The 19,418-nt window shown below is 42.0% G+C and overlaps 1 protein-coding gene across 2 annotated transcripts in view; it reads left to right on the plus strand.

Moving 5' to 3' along the window:
• Positions 1–405: 405 nt before the first annotated feature.
• Positions 406–19,418, plus strand: part of golgb1 (golgin B1) — a 59,351-nt gene continuing 40,338 nt past the window's right edge. The window contains exons 1-9 of one of the 2 annotated variants that reach the window (XM_041202049.1): positions 406–461; positions 4,986–5,088; positions 5,560–5,712; positions 6,853–7,008; positions 9,119–9,298; positions 9,743–9,865; positions 11,460–11,573; positions 13,134–13,419; positions 15,581–15,690. In XM_041202049.1, the coding sequence (XP_041057983.1) occupies positions 4,993–5,088; positions 5,560–5,712; positions 6,853–7,008; positions 9,119–9,298; positions 9,743–9,865; positions 11,460–11,573; positions 13,134–13,419; positions 15,581–15,690 (1,218 nt within the window). In that variant the 5' untranslated portion in view covers positions 406–461; positions 4,986–4,992. Of the gene's footprint in view, positions 462–610; positions 632–4,985; positions 5,089–5,559; positions 5,713–6,852; positions 7,009–9,118; positions 9,299–9,742; positions 9,866–11,459; positions 11,574–13,133; positions 13,420–15,580; positions 15,691–19,418 lie in introns of those variants that run through there. The other variant, XM_041202050.1, reaches the window with a different exon arrangement.

A 19,418-nucleotide genomic window follows, 5' to 3' on the forward strand; every position in this document is an offset into this window, starting at 1 on the left:
CTTATCTCTGATTTCTCTCCCTATATGTTTATCTGTTTTCTCTCTCCCTATGTTTATCTGTCTTCTCTCTATGCTTATCTCTGTTTTTTCTCTCTCCATGTTTACGTCCGCTTTTTATCTCTCTGTTTATCTGTTATCTCTCTCTGTTCATCTCTGCTTTCTCGCTCCCTGGGTTTATCTCTGTTTTCACTCTCTCTCCCTCTCTTTTTATTTCTGTTTTCTCTTTGTGTGTTTATTTCTGTTTTCTCTCTCTCTCTGTTTATTTGTTTTTTCTCTGTTTATTTCTGTTTTCTCTCTCTGTTTATGTTTTTCTGTTTTCTCTCTCTCTCTCTCTGTCTATCCCTCCTTACTTCACCCACCACTCCCGTTGTTATGGTAACGCTCCCGGAAGTGTTCCCCCTGTGTGGAGTTTTGTTTCCGGGTGCTGGTGCTGATGTGGCTGCTGTTCGCACGGGAAGCAGGTGAGTGAGAGGTGGGGGGGACAGCGGTTGGCGGTGCCCCTGCCCCTGGCCGAACCGACTGCCAGGCCGGACTCGAGCGGACAACTGGTCGCGGTTTAGAGGGAGGAGTCCGGGAGAGAGAGGCAGAGGAGAAGACACCCGAAGAGCAGGGCCTGGCGCTGGGCGCTCGGGTAGGAGAGCCCTGGGGTTGGGGGGCGGGTGGGAAAGATAAACACAACCGTCGGGTTGTCGGCGGCTGAGTCTGGTGATGGGGTGGAGGTACACGCACTGTAACCTCGGCCGTGTCTTGTTTTGGATTGAAGGAAGGTGCGTTTGAAGATGGTTTATGCTGCCTTCCCGCCTTCCAAGTTGTCTTCCCATAGACTGACTGGGGCTCGCTGATCGGCTGAGAGAAGGTCCTGGCCTGACGCCTGAACTCTCAGCTCATTGCTATCACCCTGCCCCGAATTCATACTTAGTGACTGCCCTCCCACCTCGCCCCCACCACCCCCCCCCCCCCAAACTGTCTGCACCGGTGAATGAACAAGTTTGTCTGGCCTGGAAACCACAACAGGGCAGTGAGAAAGGGAGAAAACAGGTTCATTTTTGGGCAGAGGGGCTGTGGGAATCCTTGTACGGTTGCATCTGAAACATTAACCTGTCATTACTTGTTCTAGATACAAAAGCAGTTGCTGCGTATCACCAGATTTTAGGTTTGCAGAAATTAGACTGAAACCTAAACGTTCACCATCTGGCCCAGAACAGCAGCAGCTCTCACCGTTTAATGTAATTTAGATCATGTATTATGTTATTTGTTATTAGAGAATTGTGATGGCCTCGGTTTCCAGGTCACTGTCGTTTTTGTGGTTCTGGTCCTGAACTAGCAGAGGTGTATGTTCAAATCCCATCAGGGCAAATCGTGGACAAAATCCCATCTGATTCACTAATGTCATGGATCACAAAGCTATTGTAGCCCACATTTGGAAACACTCAATCAAGAAGCATCTTGGACGGTTGTTAAGCGACATATAAGTGACATGGGCATGATGGGCCGAATGGCCTCTTTGAGATGTCCGATTCTAGGGCAAATTGCTGTTGCTGTGTATTGTGGTTTCTCACTCAAAAGTGCCCTGTGATAGTTGGGATAAAGCAGAAATGTGGTGTCCATCTGGGCTATTGATCTGCAGTAAATCACTTTTTCCATGGGCATAATTGCTCTCCCAGTGCTGTTGCTAGGATTTGCTGACATATTATTGTAGATACAGGAGTGATTACAATTATGCCAATATATTAATGGGGAACAGGCCTATTTCAGTTTTATAGAAGTTTAACGTAACCATTTTGTGAGTGTATGTTCAGTTACTGTTTCACACATTCCTAGAGTATGTATTTAAAACTCAACATTGCAAAACAGAACTTTTTCTGCCTCATTCTCGTTACCCTAAACAACCAGACAGTTGCCCTGAAACCAGAGTTCTGGAGGAATGAGCTCATAAGCATCTTAACATCGGGTTCTAAAACCAGAGAGATAACAGAATTACACTATACTGAATACTGGTGATATGACTGTTTCTGTCCCTTTATGCCTGGTTCCTTCATAGAATTGCACAGAATATATCACACACAAACAGGCCATTTGGCCCAGCTCATCTGTCCTGGTTCTTATACTTCACTCAAGTCTCATCCCATTCCATCTATCTCATCTCAGCCTTTTAGCATATCTTTCTACTCTTTTTTTTCTCTTATGTACTCTAGTTTTCTTTGGAAAATTTCCAAACTATTCGCCTCAGTCACTTGCTGTGTTGGTGAGTTTCACATTATCATCACTCTCTGAGTAAAGGCATTTCTCCTTATTTCTCTTGGATTTATTTGTAAACACCTATTTATGGCCACTGATTTTGAATTCTTGTGCAAATAGAAACATTCCTCATCAATTCTTTCTGATCCATTCATAATTCTAAAAATCTCTTTTCGGTCCCCTTTCGGCCTTTTTTTGAAAGGGAAAGCCCTAATGTGCTCAACGTTTAATGTATTTTCTGAAACCTGTAATCACTGTTCCGTTACCATATTTGTAAATAATTTTTTCCACTTTCTCCATTGATTCCATATCCTTTTTTATAGAATGGAGACCAGAACTGGACACATTACCCTATGTGCAGCCTGACAAGGGTCATATTCAATTTTATTTTTCCAACCAAAGTGCATCACCTCACATTTATCTATGTTGAAGTTCATTTGCCTCCTAACTGTCCAGCCTGCGAGCTGTCTCAGTCATTCAGCTAAGCTGTTTTAAAATATTGACATGGTCTCGGCTTCAATCACTAACTCTGCTAGTGCATTCCACAGCCTCATAACCTTCTTTGTTAATAAAAGTATTCATTGTATTGTCAGTTTTAACTCTCTTACGTTTAATCTTATCTGATCACTTTGATTTGCTTCTTCTATTCCTTCTGTAGCATGTCCATTTTGTTGTTTTTAACATGTAACGTTATCTCACCTATTTCCACCTTCTTTGCCTACTATTTCTGATTGCTTTTATTTTCCATGATCCCTTCCTGTCTACTTTAACAGACTGTTCATCTCTATTTATTTTGTCACTTCATTAGCTCCTATCCTGTTTATTGTTATGGGGCAAGTAAAGGAGTTTGGATTCTGATTAACTATGATCTAATTGAATGGTGGAACAGGTTCAAAGGGCCGAACGGCCTCTTACCATTCCTATGTTTCTAATTGTAGCCCACCCATCCAACTTTCTGCATTACTTCCCCCTGATGTTCTGCCAATGCCCCTTGAAATGGAATCTCATTTCCAAACACCAGCCTTTAGCTCAGGGTTGCATTCCCTGATCTTATCCTATTTGTACACAGTTGGAGGAGTAAACCAGAACTTACTGCCCTAAACCTGCTTCCTAAACTCTCTGCAGCTACTCGGGCTTTTCCTGTCTTAGATCATTGACTCTCAGTGGGCTGCGGTGACTGGCTGCACTTCAGTTGATCACAATCACCAAGTAAAACCAGGAAGTAAACATCCAGCAGTAAATAGGAGGGCAGCAGTCCATGCTGTTTACATGCTAGGTTCAATAGAGATCGGGTGTGGGACAGGATTTAAGGGTTGTACTTTCAAGTGGCTTCAGGATTTATTCTAATCCAAAACTAAATAAAAAAAGCTGCCAATTTTATTTTGGACCTAGCATAATGTTATATTCAGCAGTTTGACTTGCATATGAACCCCATTTTGCAGACTATTTGCTCATGTACTCTAGAATCTGTTTGCTCTATTGATTTGGTGTCAACTACCTAATGCTAAGGAAATACCTTAAATTGAACAGGGGCAGGCCATTCACCTGTCCAAGCATTCATTAGATCATTGCTGAACTGTATCACAGCTCCATTTACCTGTCTTTGCTCCATATCCCTTGTATCCTTACCTAATAAAGTCTATTGATTTCAATCCTGAAATTTTCAATTGAGCCCTAAGATCTATAGCACTTCAGGAGAGAGTTCTAGATTTTCACTATCCTTTGTATGAATTGAAGGAGGGTCTAATTAACCGTAACCTGCTGAGATACCTGTGCTCCTCTGATTCTCACCTCTTGAGCATCCCTGATTTTAATCACTCCACCATTGGTTGCTGAGCCTTCAGTTGCATAGACCCTAAGCTCTAGAATTCCCTCCCTACACCTTCCTGCCTCAACTTCGCTTTCCTCCTTTAAGACACCTTTTATAACCTGCCTGTTTGACCAAACTTTTGGTCATCTGACCTAATATCATACCTTATGTGGCTCAGTGTCACACTTTTGTTTTATGCTTCTGTGATGTGTCATGGGATGTTTTATTATGTTTAAGTTGTTCTATAAATTGTATAATTTGGTGATTGCTTGATCCCCGTAGATTGAAACAAGAAACTTTGGTTTACAAGGTCACGTTTCAATTTCTCACTTAGCAATGTCAGTCAAGTTCCATCAATCACAGAAAATGACTCAATTGTTGAGGATTGACTTCTCACTTCTTCATTTCATTATATCTCTGTAACCTTTCTTCTCCCTGTTTTATAAATCCATCATTGGTGTGCCACTTAACTGTTCTCTAGTTTCTCCTACACACTGCCTATCCCTGCCCACTCTGCAAATAAATTTATATAGCACTGAGGCCATTCAGCCCATCGTGCCTCTGTGGCTCTCTAAAGGAGCTACACAATTAGTCTCACTACTATTCTCTTGCTTCAAGTCTATATTGAATTCCATTTTGAAAGATACTGTTGAATCTGCTTTGACTGCTCTTAAAGTGTTAGTTCCAAATCATAACATAGGAAGCCTGCTGCAACCTCAGTGTTTAAAACGAGACCCACTGCCTGTCTTATTCTTCCTCCAGATCTAAGAACTCTGGAGCTCCTCACCTCTCTCAACCATCCCTTCCTGCTACAAGTCCAAACTCAGTGTTCCCCCTAACCACAACTTTCTGATCCACCTCCTCATCCCTTCTATCTTTTCAACTTGTTTTCTTGATACAGGAGCAGTCTAACATTGTCTTCTTGTCCCATGTGCAGCTTCACCATGTTGAGCCGTCTATCGGACCTGGCGAAGGGGGTCAACAATGTGCTGCAGGATCTCTCCGGGGACGATAGTGGAGATGGGACCAGTGTTCCTCAGGTAGGGTTGAGTAAAATACAGTATGGTCTTGGTGATAATAGTCGGTGTGGTTCCTGTTTCAACCAGATGTCAATGTCACCAGATTTCTTTTGACCTAAATGTCTTCCTTCAGCTTGAAGTTCTGTATTGGGAGAAATATCCCTCAGAGTTCAAATGAAAGGTGACCGACCTGAAGCATTAACTCTGTTTCCCTCTCCTCAGATGCTTCCAGACTGCTGAGCATTTCCAGCATTTGTGGAAGTTTGCTTGGTAGACAGGTAATAGGTCATGCTGTGCTCCAGGGCTCAATGTATATTTTTCTGCTGGTCTTTGACTCTGCTGGATGTTGTATGAAAACTTAACACACGCTGTTATATGTTATGGAAATTCTTTTGACAATGCTATTTGCTAAAGCACGTGCAATTTCCCTGATGGATTACACCCTTGAGATTGATTGCTGACCTGTTCTGCCTATTTGTTTGTGTTGTGCAGGAGACCAGCCAGCAGGCTGAGATGGAGACCTGTGCTGAGGTATCAGATGATGTGCTGGAGCGTCTGGCACAGAGCGAGCAGTTGGTCGTTCAGCTCAAGGAACTCATACGTGAGAAAGATTTGCAGCTTCACAATAAAGAAGTTGCACTGAAGGTGAGTTGTGGTGTTTACCTGTAATTAGCTCTAGAGGTATGCTGTCCATCCCTTCTAAATCTTCTGTTGAAGCCCATCCCTCTTCTGCCCTCCTGGCAATTATACCAAGCATCTCCCATTATTTGACAAAATTTACCTTGCATATCTTCCTTGAATTTAGTTTTCACTAATTTCCATTTTTTCTCCTCTGCTCCTGCTCTCCTGGTTTAAATTGGAGTAACATTCTTATGATTCTGTTTCATTTTTGCACCCCTTGATTAGGACCCTCCTAAACTATTTTCTCTGTCGGCAATAGAGCTGGACTTTCTTTAACCCTTCTGAAAACTCATCTCTCTCTCACCTGGGATCCCTGCACTGCATCCTGTCCAATGCTGAGGTATGATTCAAGTGGCTTGGTGACCAGAATGGTACATAGTACATAAGTGTGATCTCAGTGTGTTGTACAGCTCCAAAGTAACCTCTGGATCTATCCTCCAGTATTTTGACAACATATCCCACCGTTTGATTAGCTTTTCAAATTGTTTTGTTGTAAGTGCAACCATTGAAAGTGACAAATCCGGTATCTGTCCTAGGGCCTTCTCTTGAGTCTCCATCTGCCAATTCAGGCCCATTCAGTGGATGCTTATGAGGTTCATTTCTGTACATGTATTCTCTCCATGATCTCACTTTCTGTTTAAAGGAATTTCACCTGAATTCCCTATTGGATTTATTAGTGTCTACCTTATATTCATGGCTCCTTGTTTTAGTCTTTACACATGTGGAAGCATCTTCTCTACGTCTACACGATCAAATCCTTGCATAATTTTAAAGACCTGTATTGGGTTATCTCTGTTTTCTCTTTTATAGAGAAAAGAGTCATAGCCTGCACAATCTGTCAGTTTTGCTATCATCTTTGTAAATCATTTTTGCACTTTCTCCAGTGTCTCTATATCCTCCTTATAATAGAGACCAGTCTTGTGCATAGTCTGTGTGGTTTAGAGCTGAACCCAATCCTGCCCTTCCTAATTTCCATTTTGGTATGTATGACCCTGATTCTATACCAGGTGATGTTTTGCTGACCACAGCAAGGGAGTCACTTTGAGTGCACTGTTTGGTAAGAATGAGGAACATTCTTTCAATTAATTTGCGATCGTTTCACAGGAAGAAAAGGAGCTGTCTGATGCCAGATTGTCAAAACTAAAACTGCAGGCAAAAGCCAAGGTTGCCTCGTTAAATGCCCGAATCGAGGAGCTCCAGAAAAAGACATTGCGTGTTCACTCATCACAGCTAGAAAAGACAGAGGAGCAGACTGCCGAGGTAAGGATGTATGTGACAGTGTATTCGTGAGGGTTCCATCCATGTGGCTTAAAACAGTTGCATCAGCATCAAACAAGTGCACCTGGTAATGAATTGTGGTCAGTGTCATAATTTTGGTAATTTTCTGCTTGCCTGGTTTAAAAGATCATGAGTTAATTGCTGACTTGATTAAGAAACTTCATACGAAGGGCCAAAGCACAGATTGTAGGATACCATTGAGCTCAAACAAGGCGAGATGTATCAGAAATTAGTGATCAAATGGTACCAAGTGAGAGTTGTTATGTTGTGCTTTTCCCATTGCATTACACATGCAGCCATTTAGCACAGAGCAGGTAAGCTTCCTGTGGGGAATATCCAATTGCTAACAGGGTCAAACTGGAGTCAATTGCGGAGATTCCTAGTTTTCAGTCACCTGAATGCCAGCAGTGTTAATCATGATGACAATAATGTGCAGCTGACCACAGAAGACTATAACTCTTTCGAGTACAAACCTGTTTCCATCTGTTTCAGATGAAGTTACATTGTTTCATAGTTTGCCATTATGAGATTTGAACTCTTGATTTTTTTTTTGTGCTCAGGATCTGTCTGGTAACTCTTTCGAGTACAAACCCGTTTCGTTCTGTTTCAGATGAAGTTACATTGTTTCATAGTTTTGCCATTGTGAGATTTGAACTCTTGATACTCTTTTGAGTAAACCTGTTTCCATCTGTTTCAGATGAAGTTACATTGTTTCATAGTTTGCCATTGTGAGATTTGAACTCTTGATCTTAGGGTTACAAACCCAGTACCATAACCACTTGGCTATTTAGGCCAAGCCCAAATAGTGGTGGTGTAACTCTTTCAAGTACAAACCCATTTCCATCTGTTTCAGATGAAGTTAGATTGTTTCATGGTTTGCCATTGTGAGATTTGAACTCTTGATCTTGGGGTTACAAACCCAGTACCATAACCACTTGGCTATTTAAGCCAAGCCCCACAGAAGACTGTACCTGGACCTGTCATAGTTTCCCAATTAGTGGAAACTGGTGGCTAAAATAACAAGCAAGTAAACGTAGAGTCAGTGTGTGAGTAGTTTTTCTCTTTACTCTTTGTAGCTGACCTGTTTTGATAGGATTAAAGTCTCTCGGATTCTGCTGCATTTACTGTCCACTGGGATTTGCTGATCCACTATCACTTTAGCTGCTGGCTCTTGACAGGTACTTGAGAAGGTTTGAAAATAGCTACCATGTGTGGCTTAGTTAAAGCTTTCTTCACTATGTGAGCCATTATCTGGTACTAGATGGAATGACTTTGAATCAACATTATCCTGTTAGTTTCCTTTTCAAAAGGCAGCACTGCTCCCTATGTCTGTGACCCCCTCCAACTCCAACAACACTGTGAAATCTTTGCATCCTTCACTTCTGGCCTCTTGTACATCCCTGATTTCTATCGGTCCACCATTGGTGACCTTCAACTGACTAGACTTCTAAACTCTGGAATTCCTTTCCTAAACTTCTCTGCCTCTCTTTCTTCCATCCCTGCCTGCTCCTTTAAGACATTTCTTAAGACTTGACCAAGTTTTTGGTCACCTGCCCTTATATCTCTTTATGTGACTCATTTGCTGGTCTTCTGATAATGCTCCTGTGGAGCCCTTGGAATGTTTCACCACTTTAAAGGTTAGGTATGCCTTAATACTGTCCCAACAAACACTCCCTAGGCAGGTGCAACATGGGTGAGATACAGAGTTAAATTCCTTCTAACCTGTTTGATCAAACAATCCCATGACACAAAGAGCACAATTTTCGTAACAGAGTAAAAGTCCCTCTGCATTGCATTAAATTTCCGCAGCAGCAGACCCTATTGGTTCATACTTCATGCTTGTCTTGAGTGAAATGGACAATTTCCTGCTGTAAAAGAGGCTGTTTTGTAATGTTAAATTTCTGTGGAGAGCTAGGTTGATGACACCCCAAACTCATTCCTCATAGAACCCTTACCACCTGGATATGTTCATCCGTTCTACCTTGGCTTGCTCAAAATTTGTTAAAACTCACTTTTAACTTACTGCGCTGCTCCATCAACATGGAGCCAACTTAAATTGGGTTGTATTTGTTTTTTTCTTTAAACTTCACAGGAGAGTCAGAAACAGAGCTCCCCACTTGAACAACAAGATGAGATTGAGAAACTTAAGTGTCAACTTCAGCAACAAGAAGAGAACTGTAGGACTCTGCAGGCAACTGTAGATAGCATGAAAGACCAGCTTCAAGCTACCAATGAACTCCTGAAACAGAAAGAAACTGAACATGCACAACAGGTAAAGAAAGTAGCTTGCTGTGAAAGGAGGACAGGTAGAGCATGGGTTAGATACAGAGTAAAGCTCCCTCAACACTGCCCCATTAAACTCCCAGAGCAGATACAGCATGGGGTAGATGCAGAGAAAAGCTCCCTTTTACACTGTCACTTCAAACACTCCCAGTACAAGTACAGAATGGGTAGATAGGATTTTCCCTAGTCCCAGAAGAACTTTCTGTACTGCCCTAGTGTGGCCTTCTCCATTTCAGCTATCAGCCATGGAAGCAAGACTGACAATTTGGTGTAAATTGTTGCGGAATTTGAGGCAATACTGTGTGGGAACAGAACCAAAACCATCCAAACCAATTTCACATTGAACCCTGGTGACCAGCAGACAGATCCTCGGGGACCTGTATCTGACTCTTTGTACAACCCAAATTGTGTAATCAATTTTTTGTAACTGTAGCTTCGGTCAGTTCAAGAGGTCATTCTCGAAAAGGACACACGATTCCAAGAGCACATCCAGAAACATGAGGAAGAGCTTATGCAGCTAGCATCTGGATCTGAGATAAACAAAGACCTGCAGCAAGTAAGTGTTGCTGGACTAGTAATGAACTAACCATGGATCACTGTGGGGAGGGGAGAGCCTGATAGAACAGATGGGAAATTGTCTGAATAGATTGAGAATTGGCTGAGTGACAGAAGATGGGTGGCAATGAATAGACAATGCTTGGCCTGTGAAAGCATAGTCAGTGATGTTCACAGTCCCCTTCTATTTATAATATTTATCAATGCTGTAAAAGGGGATGTCTGTAATTAGATTAAATTTGCTGGTGTCGGAAATTTATGTGGGTAGGTAAGAGAAATCTTGCATTTACGTAACACTTTCACAACCTTGGGATGTTCCACTGCACTTTACGGATAATGAAGTGCTTTTGAAGTGCAGTCACTGTTGGAATATAGGAAACAAGGCGACTAATTTTGTACTGCAAGCTCCCATAAACAGCAATGACCAAATAATCTATTTTTGTGACATTGAGGAATTAATATTGGCCAGGGCACTGGGGATGACTCCCCTGCTCCTCTTCTTCTGCCATGGGATTTTTTATACTGAACAGAGGGAGCACTTAGGGCCTCAGTTTAACGTCTGGGCTGAAAGATTACACCACTATACTAAAGTGTCACCCGAGATTACGTGCTGAAGTCTCGAGTCAACTTGAACACAAGATTTCTGACTCTGAGATTAGAGTGCAACGCACTGAGCCACAGGCGATAGATTGAGTATCTTCAGAGAGCCCTACTCAATGATATAGATGGGCTGAGATATAACAAATGGATTTTAATGCAAGCCATCACATTTAGAAAGTGGAAACCATTGACATTTGTATAACGTGGAAGGGTGTCTCTTGGCAGAAGCTTCAAATGATTTCGCAGTCATTTATCTTACTCTGAAAGCACCTTGTCAGTGTGATGCAGTTATGAATGAGGCAGGCTGAGTCCTGGAAATACTTTGAGCACATGAGAGTAAATTATACTGACTCTGCAGATCACTGGTGAGGCCAGGTCTATGCAGTTTGGATCATCTACTGCAAAGGATATGGTTCCATTCAGAGCGGTCAGGTTGATCAAGGCTTGAGTGGACTGAGTTATAAAGAAGGGTTCAAGCAAATTCTGTTGTTCTCTTCAATATGATTTTCATGTGTCTTTTTTGCTGGTGTGTGGAAGCGTGTGTGTGTGTGTGTGGTGTCTTAGTGATTGTTCATGTGTGTATGGTGCCCATACATCTTGTATGTCTGCATGTGTATGACTGCATGGTGTGTATCTGCCTGTTTGCACATATGCCTGGGTGTGTGCAAGTACGTGTATCTGTGTGTATTGTGTGCATGGTTTTTCTCACTTCCCTTTCTGTTACTCTTTAAACACTGGCACTTGGTAATATCCTCCAGTCTTGACAAAGGACCAGTGTAGTCAAAATGCTAACATGTCTTGTGCGTGGAGGGTGCTTGACCTGCTGAGGGTTCACAACAATTTCTGTTTCTCTTTTAGATTTACAGCATCTGCAGTATTTCAATTTCTGTTCTAGTTGAGGTGTATGTTCCCAGCACTTACTGCCTTTTCTTTCGATTTTGAGTATGTAAGCTTTTTCATTGTTTCCTCTCTTGTGTATTTTGTTTTATCCGCAGACAGTGAAATCACTACAAAGAAAACTGGAAGAGAAGGAGGAGGCGTTGCTGGGACGGACTCGTGTGGTGGAGATGTTGCAGCAGGAACTAAATGACAGTGATCGGAACAAACAGGTATAACTACCCATTTATACAAAACCTATGGCTTTATGTAGAGAACTGTTGCTTTTCTTGTTTTTATTAAGAAACTTAGGTGAAGTTACGTAGGGCAAAACCAAGATGCAAAGTGTAGCGGAGAAATAAAGGTAAATCGGGGAATAGGGGGTATCATTCTCACTATTCTGGTATTTATTGCCCATTATTTTGTTGTCTTAACAATCTAATGGCTTGCTAGAACACATAAAAGAGCAGTTCAGAGTTCATCACAATGGTGTGCAGAGTCTGTCACACACAGGCCAGACCAGTTAAGGATGACAGGCTTCCTGACTTTATCTGTTAATGTTACTGATTCTGATTTTTATTTTCATTAGATGCAGATGTCATGAAACTTATCTCTTGAAAGCCTATAAATCATAGTAAGGAGGGAATGAGTTCCACAGTTTTCAAGACATGGAAAAAAAAGAATTTATTAGGAAACTGATTGGAAAGCAGGAGGATGGAAGCATGACACAAAGCATGCAAGGTGCCTTGTTTGGAGCTTAGCAGGACCAAGGGAGGAACAGTAAAGATAGTGTTATCCATGTAACAGCAAGGGACAAAGGATGGTAGCTGCATGGGTAGGGACAATCAAACCTGCTAAGTTAGCTCATCAGGTAGTGCAGTAGGTCCCATAGAGTCTATTGATCAAACGTTCATGAAGCTCATTGAATACAAGTATTGGCCAAAACCAAATAAGGTAAAGGGACATCTCAAGAGACCTTTCCACATTCGAAGTATTTCTCAAATAAACTCTCATCAGCCCCACTAACCAAGAGGGATTCTACAATGATTCTTACTGTTGCTGCAAATGGGAGGTTTTATATGAACCAATGACTACAAAGGGTGGACATGGGTACACGGTAAGGGCAGGATTACCCTCTGCTCTGATGCCCACCCCTGCCATCAGGCCTCGCACATAAGGAACAGCCACTGGGTGGGATGTGGTACCCAGAGGATGACTGTCTCCCATGGGACCATATCCTAGAAAGGAGTTCTTGTCAAGTAGACAATGATATGCTGTTTCACTTTGTCCTAAAATAAAAATCCAGAACAAATCTGCAGAAATGATACTTCAGTGAGTGAGTGGTCAGTTTACAAAACAGCCTTCCTGGGGCCATATGGAAGCTATTAGTGCTGACACCTTCAAATATGAATTAGATCGATAGCTTTAAAAAAAATAACATTTTGGGAACCAGTATGTGAGTAATTTGAGACATGATGTGAGGTAAACTCAGGAGGAAGGGGTGACAGTGGACCAATGGTTCCCAAAGCTCTCCACCACTGGGGCTTTCCTCGTGTCTGGGTCTGTTGTAGACTAATTGATGGTGATTGATTGTTGTGATTAGTCAGCAACTCCATTTCTATTGTATTGTGAGTACCGCAATAATAGAAAGTAAACTAAATGGACCTTGGCTTTACATCAAGCAGTTCCCATACTCCTGTGAGTAAGCCCGATCGGAAGATGGGGAAACGTGATATTCTTAACTGAAGTTTTTCAAGCAACCATTCAATATTTTACCTGCTTTTGTTCTTCAGGTCCTCAAGGAAAAGTTGCAAGAGGCGGAGGCCAACATTGCTATTTTACAAACTGCGCTAGAATCGGAGAGACTGTCAGCTGAGACACAGCTGAGGGAGGTGACTGAGAAATACAAGACTGATTTAGCAGAGAAGAATTGTGCTGTCACACAGATGCAACAGGCACTGCAAGATACGCAGTCATCCTGCGCTGATCTGACAGCACAAAACCAGCAGCTGCAGAGTGTGATGGAAGACCAAGAGAGAATGTCTAAAACTCTGACTGATAAAATAAAGGAATTGGAAGGTGAGGAAGCCAAGTTCTCAAGGAAAATGATAGCTACATTTAAATCTTTATTGACTTTGTTTCTTGCTCAGTGGCTCAACAGAGGTTCTCATGCTCTTTCCGATAATCTCCCTTTACAGTAGTATTTGCCCTAAGGGTTAACATTAGCCCTATTTTCCCCCTCATTTGTTTTCAAGATTAAATACTATCTCATGTTGTTGTGATGGTTAATCACAGACCTAGTTTTATAGGCTTAACGTAATATATTTATTTGCAATTAAATAAACAAGATCAGAAAAGTTTGGAATTAGTACAAATACAGTCTGTAAACATACACATCGACAGAAGTCTGAAATTGGTTAGTTGCTGTATGCAAGGACTTCATAGCTTTGAAGACAAATCCTTTATTGACTGAACCAATGTAATTGCTTCATTCATTCTTGATATTGGAGTAACACTGCATCAGATCACTTTCCTTCAAGCAGGTAGTTCAGAATAAATCTTCATAAAAGATGCTGAAATCAAACAAATTCCCTTTTAAATCCTTAATTACTTTAGACTTGAAATCTTTAGATAACTTCTGAAAATTGCAGGTGAAGATTCAGGCCTTGAGTACAGGAATCCATCATGACTGAAAAGACTAGGAGAGGAGAGGAAGTTATTCAGGACATGCTGGTTAAGTGATGCCAGTCTTTTTTTTAACAACTTAATTGGTTAAGGTTAGAGATGCTAGTTGGAAAATGGACACCCATTTTGATTACTCTCAGGGCAGGTACAGCACCAGTTAGATAAGTATAAATCTCCCTCTGCACTGTCCTATCAAACACTCCCATGGCAGTCACAACATGGATTAGATACAGAGTGAAGCTCCCTCTGCATCGTCCCATCAAACAATCCCAAAGCAGCTATAGTATTGCTTCAATGCAGAGTAAAGATTCCATTAGCCATGCTTGCGCTATAGAGGTCATTATCTAGTTTCTCAACATTACTGAAGTCCCTCATCCTGGTATCATGCTAGTAAATCTCTGCCTGCTGTCCAAGATCATGCCATCCTTCCTTAATTGTGGCATCCAGAATTTGATAAGGTACTCCAGTTGAGGTCTAACCAAACAATCAATGATTTATTGGAATACAAAAGCATGCGATAGGAGCAGCAGTAGGCCATTCAGCCCTTCAAGACTGCTCAGGCATTCAATAAGATCATGGCTGACCCATCTTAACTAGACCTTCCCGTATTTTCCCCATATTCCTTAATTCCCTTGGTACCCAGAAATCTATCGACCTCTGTCTTGAACGTAAATAACTGAACATCACATCTCTAGGGTATAGAGTTCCAAAGATTCACAACCCTTTTGAATGAAGAAATTTCTCCTCATCTCAGTTCTCAATGGCCAACCCTCTACTTTGAGACTGTTGCCCCTTGTTTTAGACTCCCTTGCCAAGATAAACATCCTTCCAGCATCTACTGCCAAACCCCTTAAGAATTTTATATGTTTCAATTTGATCATCTCTCATTCTTCTAAATTCTAGGGAGTATAGGTCTAGTCTACTCTTGTTTCCTCATAGAACTATCCTCTTATCCCAGGAATCTGTCCAGTGAACCTTCATTGTACTCACTTTAAGCAAGTACTTCCTTCCCTAGGTGAGGAGATCAAAGCTATAAACAGTACTCTGGTTATGGTCACCGTAAGGTCCTGTATAACTAGTACGACTAAACTCTTATACTCTAACCCTTTGTAGTAAAAGCTAGCATACTATTTGTTTTCTTAATTGCTTAATGTACCTGCATGGTAACTTTGTAATTTTTGTACAAGGGCACCCATATTGCTCTGCATACCAACATTTCCCTGTGTCTTTCCATTTAAAAGATGTCCTGTTTTCTAATTTCCCTGCCAAAGAGGTTCACATTATCTTCCATCTGCCATTGCATTGCTTCTATACTCAATGGTCAAGGATTGTAGAAACTTGAAAAGCCTAATAGTAAAAGAAAACCTTTCCTTAACTGTGTGGGATTTTGTTTCCACTGCCCTATGCAGAAATCTGCTTCATGAGTTGGCTACATGGCTTGGAGTAGAATTTCTTGACATCAGTCCTGAATTCATGTTTTGCCTTTTTTCAAATCAACGCCTTTGGCGCAAAAAAGCAACATTAAATTCAGGGAGACCTTTTTTCACTCCTGCAGATGGACTGAAGAAGATTGAAGCCAGTGAGCAATCGGAAGCTAAATTAATGTCGCAAAGGGAGACACCTGTCAGAATCCAGGAGCTTGAAGAGAAAGTCCAATTACTGCAGGTTAGAGAACTATTTCTAGAAGTGAGATGGATGAGCAGGGAGATAATAAGCTCAGGATGGGCATAGCAGAGGTTCAGGAGCTGCTCATGATTCTGTTTGAAACTTTGTGTATGGTGTACAGATGGCTCAGTGAGTGTGGACTGGGCAGCAGAGCTTGTTTGAACCCCACACTGTCTATCCCTCTCTCCCTCTGACTTTGCTATGCTTTATGCTTCCTGCCTTCAGCGTGACAGACAGTGACCAGCACTGAGCATCGGTGCACCAGGCCCCAAGTAGTCAGCACCAGTACTGCAAGATCAGCTAGTCATTAGAAAGCGAATGTATAATCTCAGTAACAAGAGAAAGCCATTGGAGAAGTTAATCTTCGATTTTCAGATGACTGGAAGCTTTGGTGCAGTTTGTGATCTTATTGAAATCTCACATCTTGGAGTGGGTTCGTGCCCACATTCATCCAGTTATCTCCTCTCCTGAAGACCTGGAGGCTCCATAGCACCGGCCTCCCTCTGATACCTCATTCGTTGTGTGTGTGTGTGTGTGTGTGTGTGTGTGAGTCAGTCAGTCAGTCAACATATGAAGCAGCTCACAGTTGAGCATGATTCTAGCCTTAACCAACATACCAGCAGAGGTCAATGGATAAGCAGTCAAGAATGGAAACCCAGAGGAGCTGAGGCCAACTGTAGCATCCCATCTGAACCCAGCTAATGCAGGACAGACCAGGGGCTGAAAATTCTGAAGTCCTGCTGTATATATCAGTACCACACCCTGGTGTGTTTTTGTGCTAGGATTGTAGGAGCAGGTGTAGGCCATTCAGCCCATCGAGCCTGCACTGCCATTCGGTACGATCATGGCTGATCATCCACTTCAATGCCTTTTTCCTCACACTATCCCCATATCCCTTTGTCATTGGTATTTAGAAATCTGTCAATCTATGTTGGTTTACAGCATTTTAACTTCTCTGGAAGTTAATATGTTGTTCTCGCTGCAGCTCATGGGCATCGATGGTTACCTTGTTTCTGTACATCTCCATGCAATGTCTTAACTCACCATACCCCAGTGCATTAAGTAAGGTAACGAAGATGCAAAACGACAACATTGAGGTCTATATTACTGCTTCAAACCTGAAGCTGAGCTGCTATTTTGGGACTGAGATTAAGCTTTAAGCAGCTTGTAAACTATCTCTGTGCCACTTCTAATATCCCAGTTAGATGTCAGTCTGCTTACACAGTTGGATTTCCGTGGTTATTGATGCTTGTTCCCAATTGATTCTAATTGCCAAGTAAACTAGTGGTTGCTACAGTACAATAATCCAATGGTACCATGAGACTAGTGACAAACCATACATTTTATTATTGGAGTGTCAGCCGTGGCTCGGTTAGTAACACTCTTGCCTCTCAATCACAAGGTTACGGTTCAAGTCCCGCTCCGGGGCTTGAGCACAAAAATCAAGGCTAACACTCCAGTACAGTATTGAGGGAGTACTGCATTATTGGACGTGCTATCTTTTCGATGAGACTTTATATTGAAGCCCTGTGACACTATTTCGAAGCAGAGCAAAGGGGTTATCCCCAGTGTCCTGGACAATATTTATCCCTCAGTCAACACTACAAAAAAGACATTAACTGGTCATTATCACATTGCTGTTTGTGAGAGTTTGCTGTGCACAAATTAGCTACCTTGCTTCCTGCATTGCAGTAGTGACTACACTTAAAAGTATTTTGTTGGCTGTAAAGTCTGGTGGTTGTGGTAAGTGCTATATAATGTAATTTTTTTTAACATTTTTTGAGCATTGTACATCTGATCTGCTTTGTTTCCCCCAGATTAGACTACTAAAGCAACTGACAAAAGGTCATCAATCTGAGAAGTTAACTTTCTTTCTCCCCAGATGCTGCCAGACCTGCTGAGTATTTCTAGAATTTAATGTTTTTACTTCAGATTTTTAGCATCTGTAATATTTTATTATTCGAATTCTCCAGACCCCTCCTTTTGACCTTTCTGGCATCTTCGTGATTCCTACTCTACATCATCCCTCTTGTCCATCACCCTGCACTTCTCTGCTTCCATAGGCATCTATTCTCCAGTGCACCAAATTCAGCACCCTTATTCTTGTTTACAAATCCTCCCACCCTACATCTGCAGCCCCCTCCAGCTTGCTGTCGAACCCTTGTCCATCTGTTGCACAGCTCTGGCCTCTTGTGTGTACACCTTCTTGACCTTAACACCTCAATTTGAAGATTCTCATCCTTGTTTTAAAATCCTGTAAGCCTTTGTTCCTCCTTACCTCCGTAATACTTTTGCCCCACAACCATATATTCATAGATTTTAGACATCTGCAGCACAGATGGAGACCATTCGGCCCATCGTGTCCACGCCGGTCACCAAAGATCTGGCTACACTAATCCCATAGTCCCGGAGGCTATGGCAACACAAGTGAATATCTAAATATTTCTTAAATGTTACAAGAGTTTCTGACTCAACCACCCTTTCAGACAGTAAGTTCCAGACTCCCACCACCCTCTGGGTGAAACAATTTCTCCTCAACTCCCCTCTTAGCCTTCTACCTCTTACCTTAAATCTATGCTCCCTGGTCATTGACCCCTCTACTAATGGAAAAAGTGCCCTCCTATCCACTCTATTTATGCCCCTCATAATCTTATACACCTCTATCAGGTCCCCTCTCAACTTTTGTTGCTCCAAGGAAAACAACACCAGCTTTTCCTCATAGCTCAGACCCTCCAGCCCAAGCAGCATCCTAGTAAATCTCCTCTGCACCCTCTCCAGTGCAATCACAACCTTCCTATAATGTGGCAACCAGAACTGCACGTAGTTCTCCAGTTGTGGCCTAACCAGCATTTTATACAGTTCCAGCATAACCTCCTTGCTCTTGTATTCTATGCCTCGGCTAATTAAGGCAAGTACCCCATATGCCTTCTTAACCACCTCATCTACCTGCCGTGCTACCTTCAGAGATCTATGGGTATGCACACCAAGGTCCCTCTGATCTTTAGTACTTTCCAGGGTCCTATCGTTCATAGTGTAACCCGTGGCCTTGTTAGCCCTCCCCAAGTGCATTACCTCTCACTTTTCCAGGTTGAGTTCCATTTGCCACTGCTCCGCCCACCTGACCAGTCCATTGATATCCTCCTGCAGTTTACGGCTAACCTCCTCACTATTTACTGTCCTACCAATTTTCGTGTCATCCGCAAACTACTTGATCATACCCCCTAACTCTCTGAGACATCTTTGCTCTTCTTATTTTGAGCATCCCCAAATTTAATTGCTCCACCACAGGTGACCATGCCTTCAGTTTCCAAAGCCCTAAGTTGTGGAATTTCCTCCCTATGACTCTTTGTCTCTCTTTAGATGCTTCTCAAAACCTATTTCTGGCCAAACTTTTGGCCATCTGCCTTACTGTTTCCTTTTGTGACTCAGTGTCAAGTTTAATTTTATAATGTTTCTGAAAATTGCCTTGCAAGGCTTTATTGTGTTGAAGGCACAACATACGTACTAGTTGTTGTTGTTCACTCCCCCACTCTCCTATTTAAGGCACAGTTCTTCAACATAACCTCTAGGACTCCTTAAATTCCTTTGCCTGCTTACTTACCTCCATAACTTTTAAAAAAAATTTTCTTGAAATCTATTTATTCATTCAGTTACCACTTCTAACCCTACCACCATTGTCTCTTGTATGTGCCAGAACTGTCATCCTCCACTGTCCCATATATTCCCAC

Source organism: Carcharodon carcharias, chromosome 13, assembly GCF_017639515.1.
Source record: "Carcharodon carcharias isolate sCarCar2 chromosome 13, sCarCar2.pri, whole genome shotgun sequence".
NCBI lineage: Eukaryota > Metazoa > Chordata > Chondrichthyes > Lamniformes > Lamnidae > Carcharodon > Carcharodon carcharias.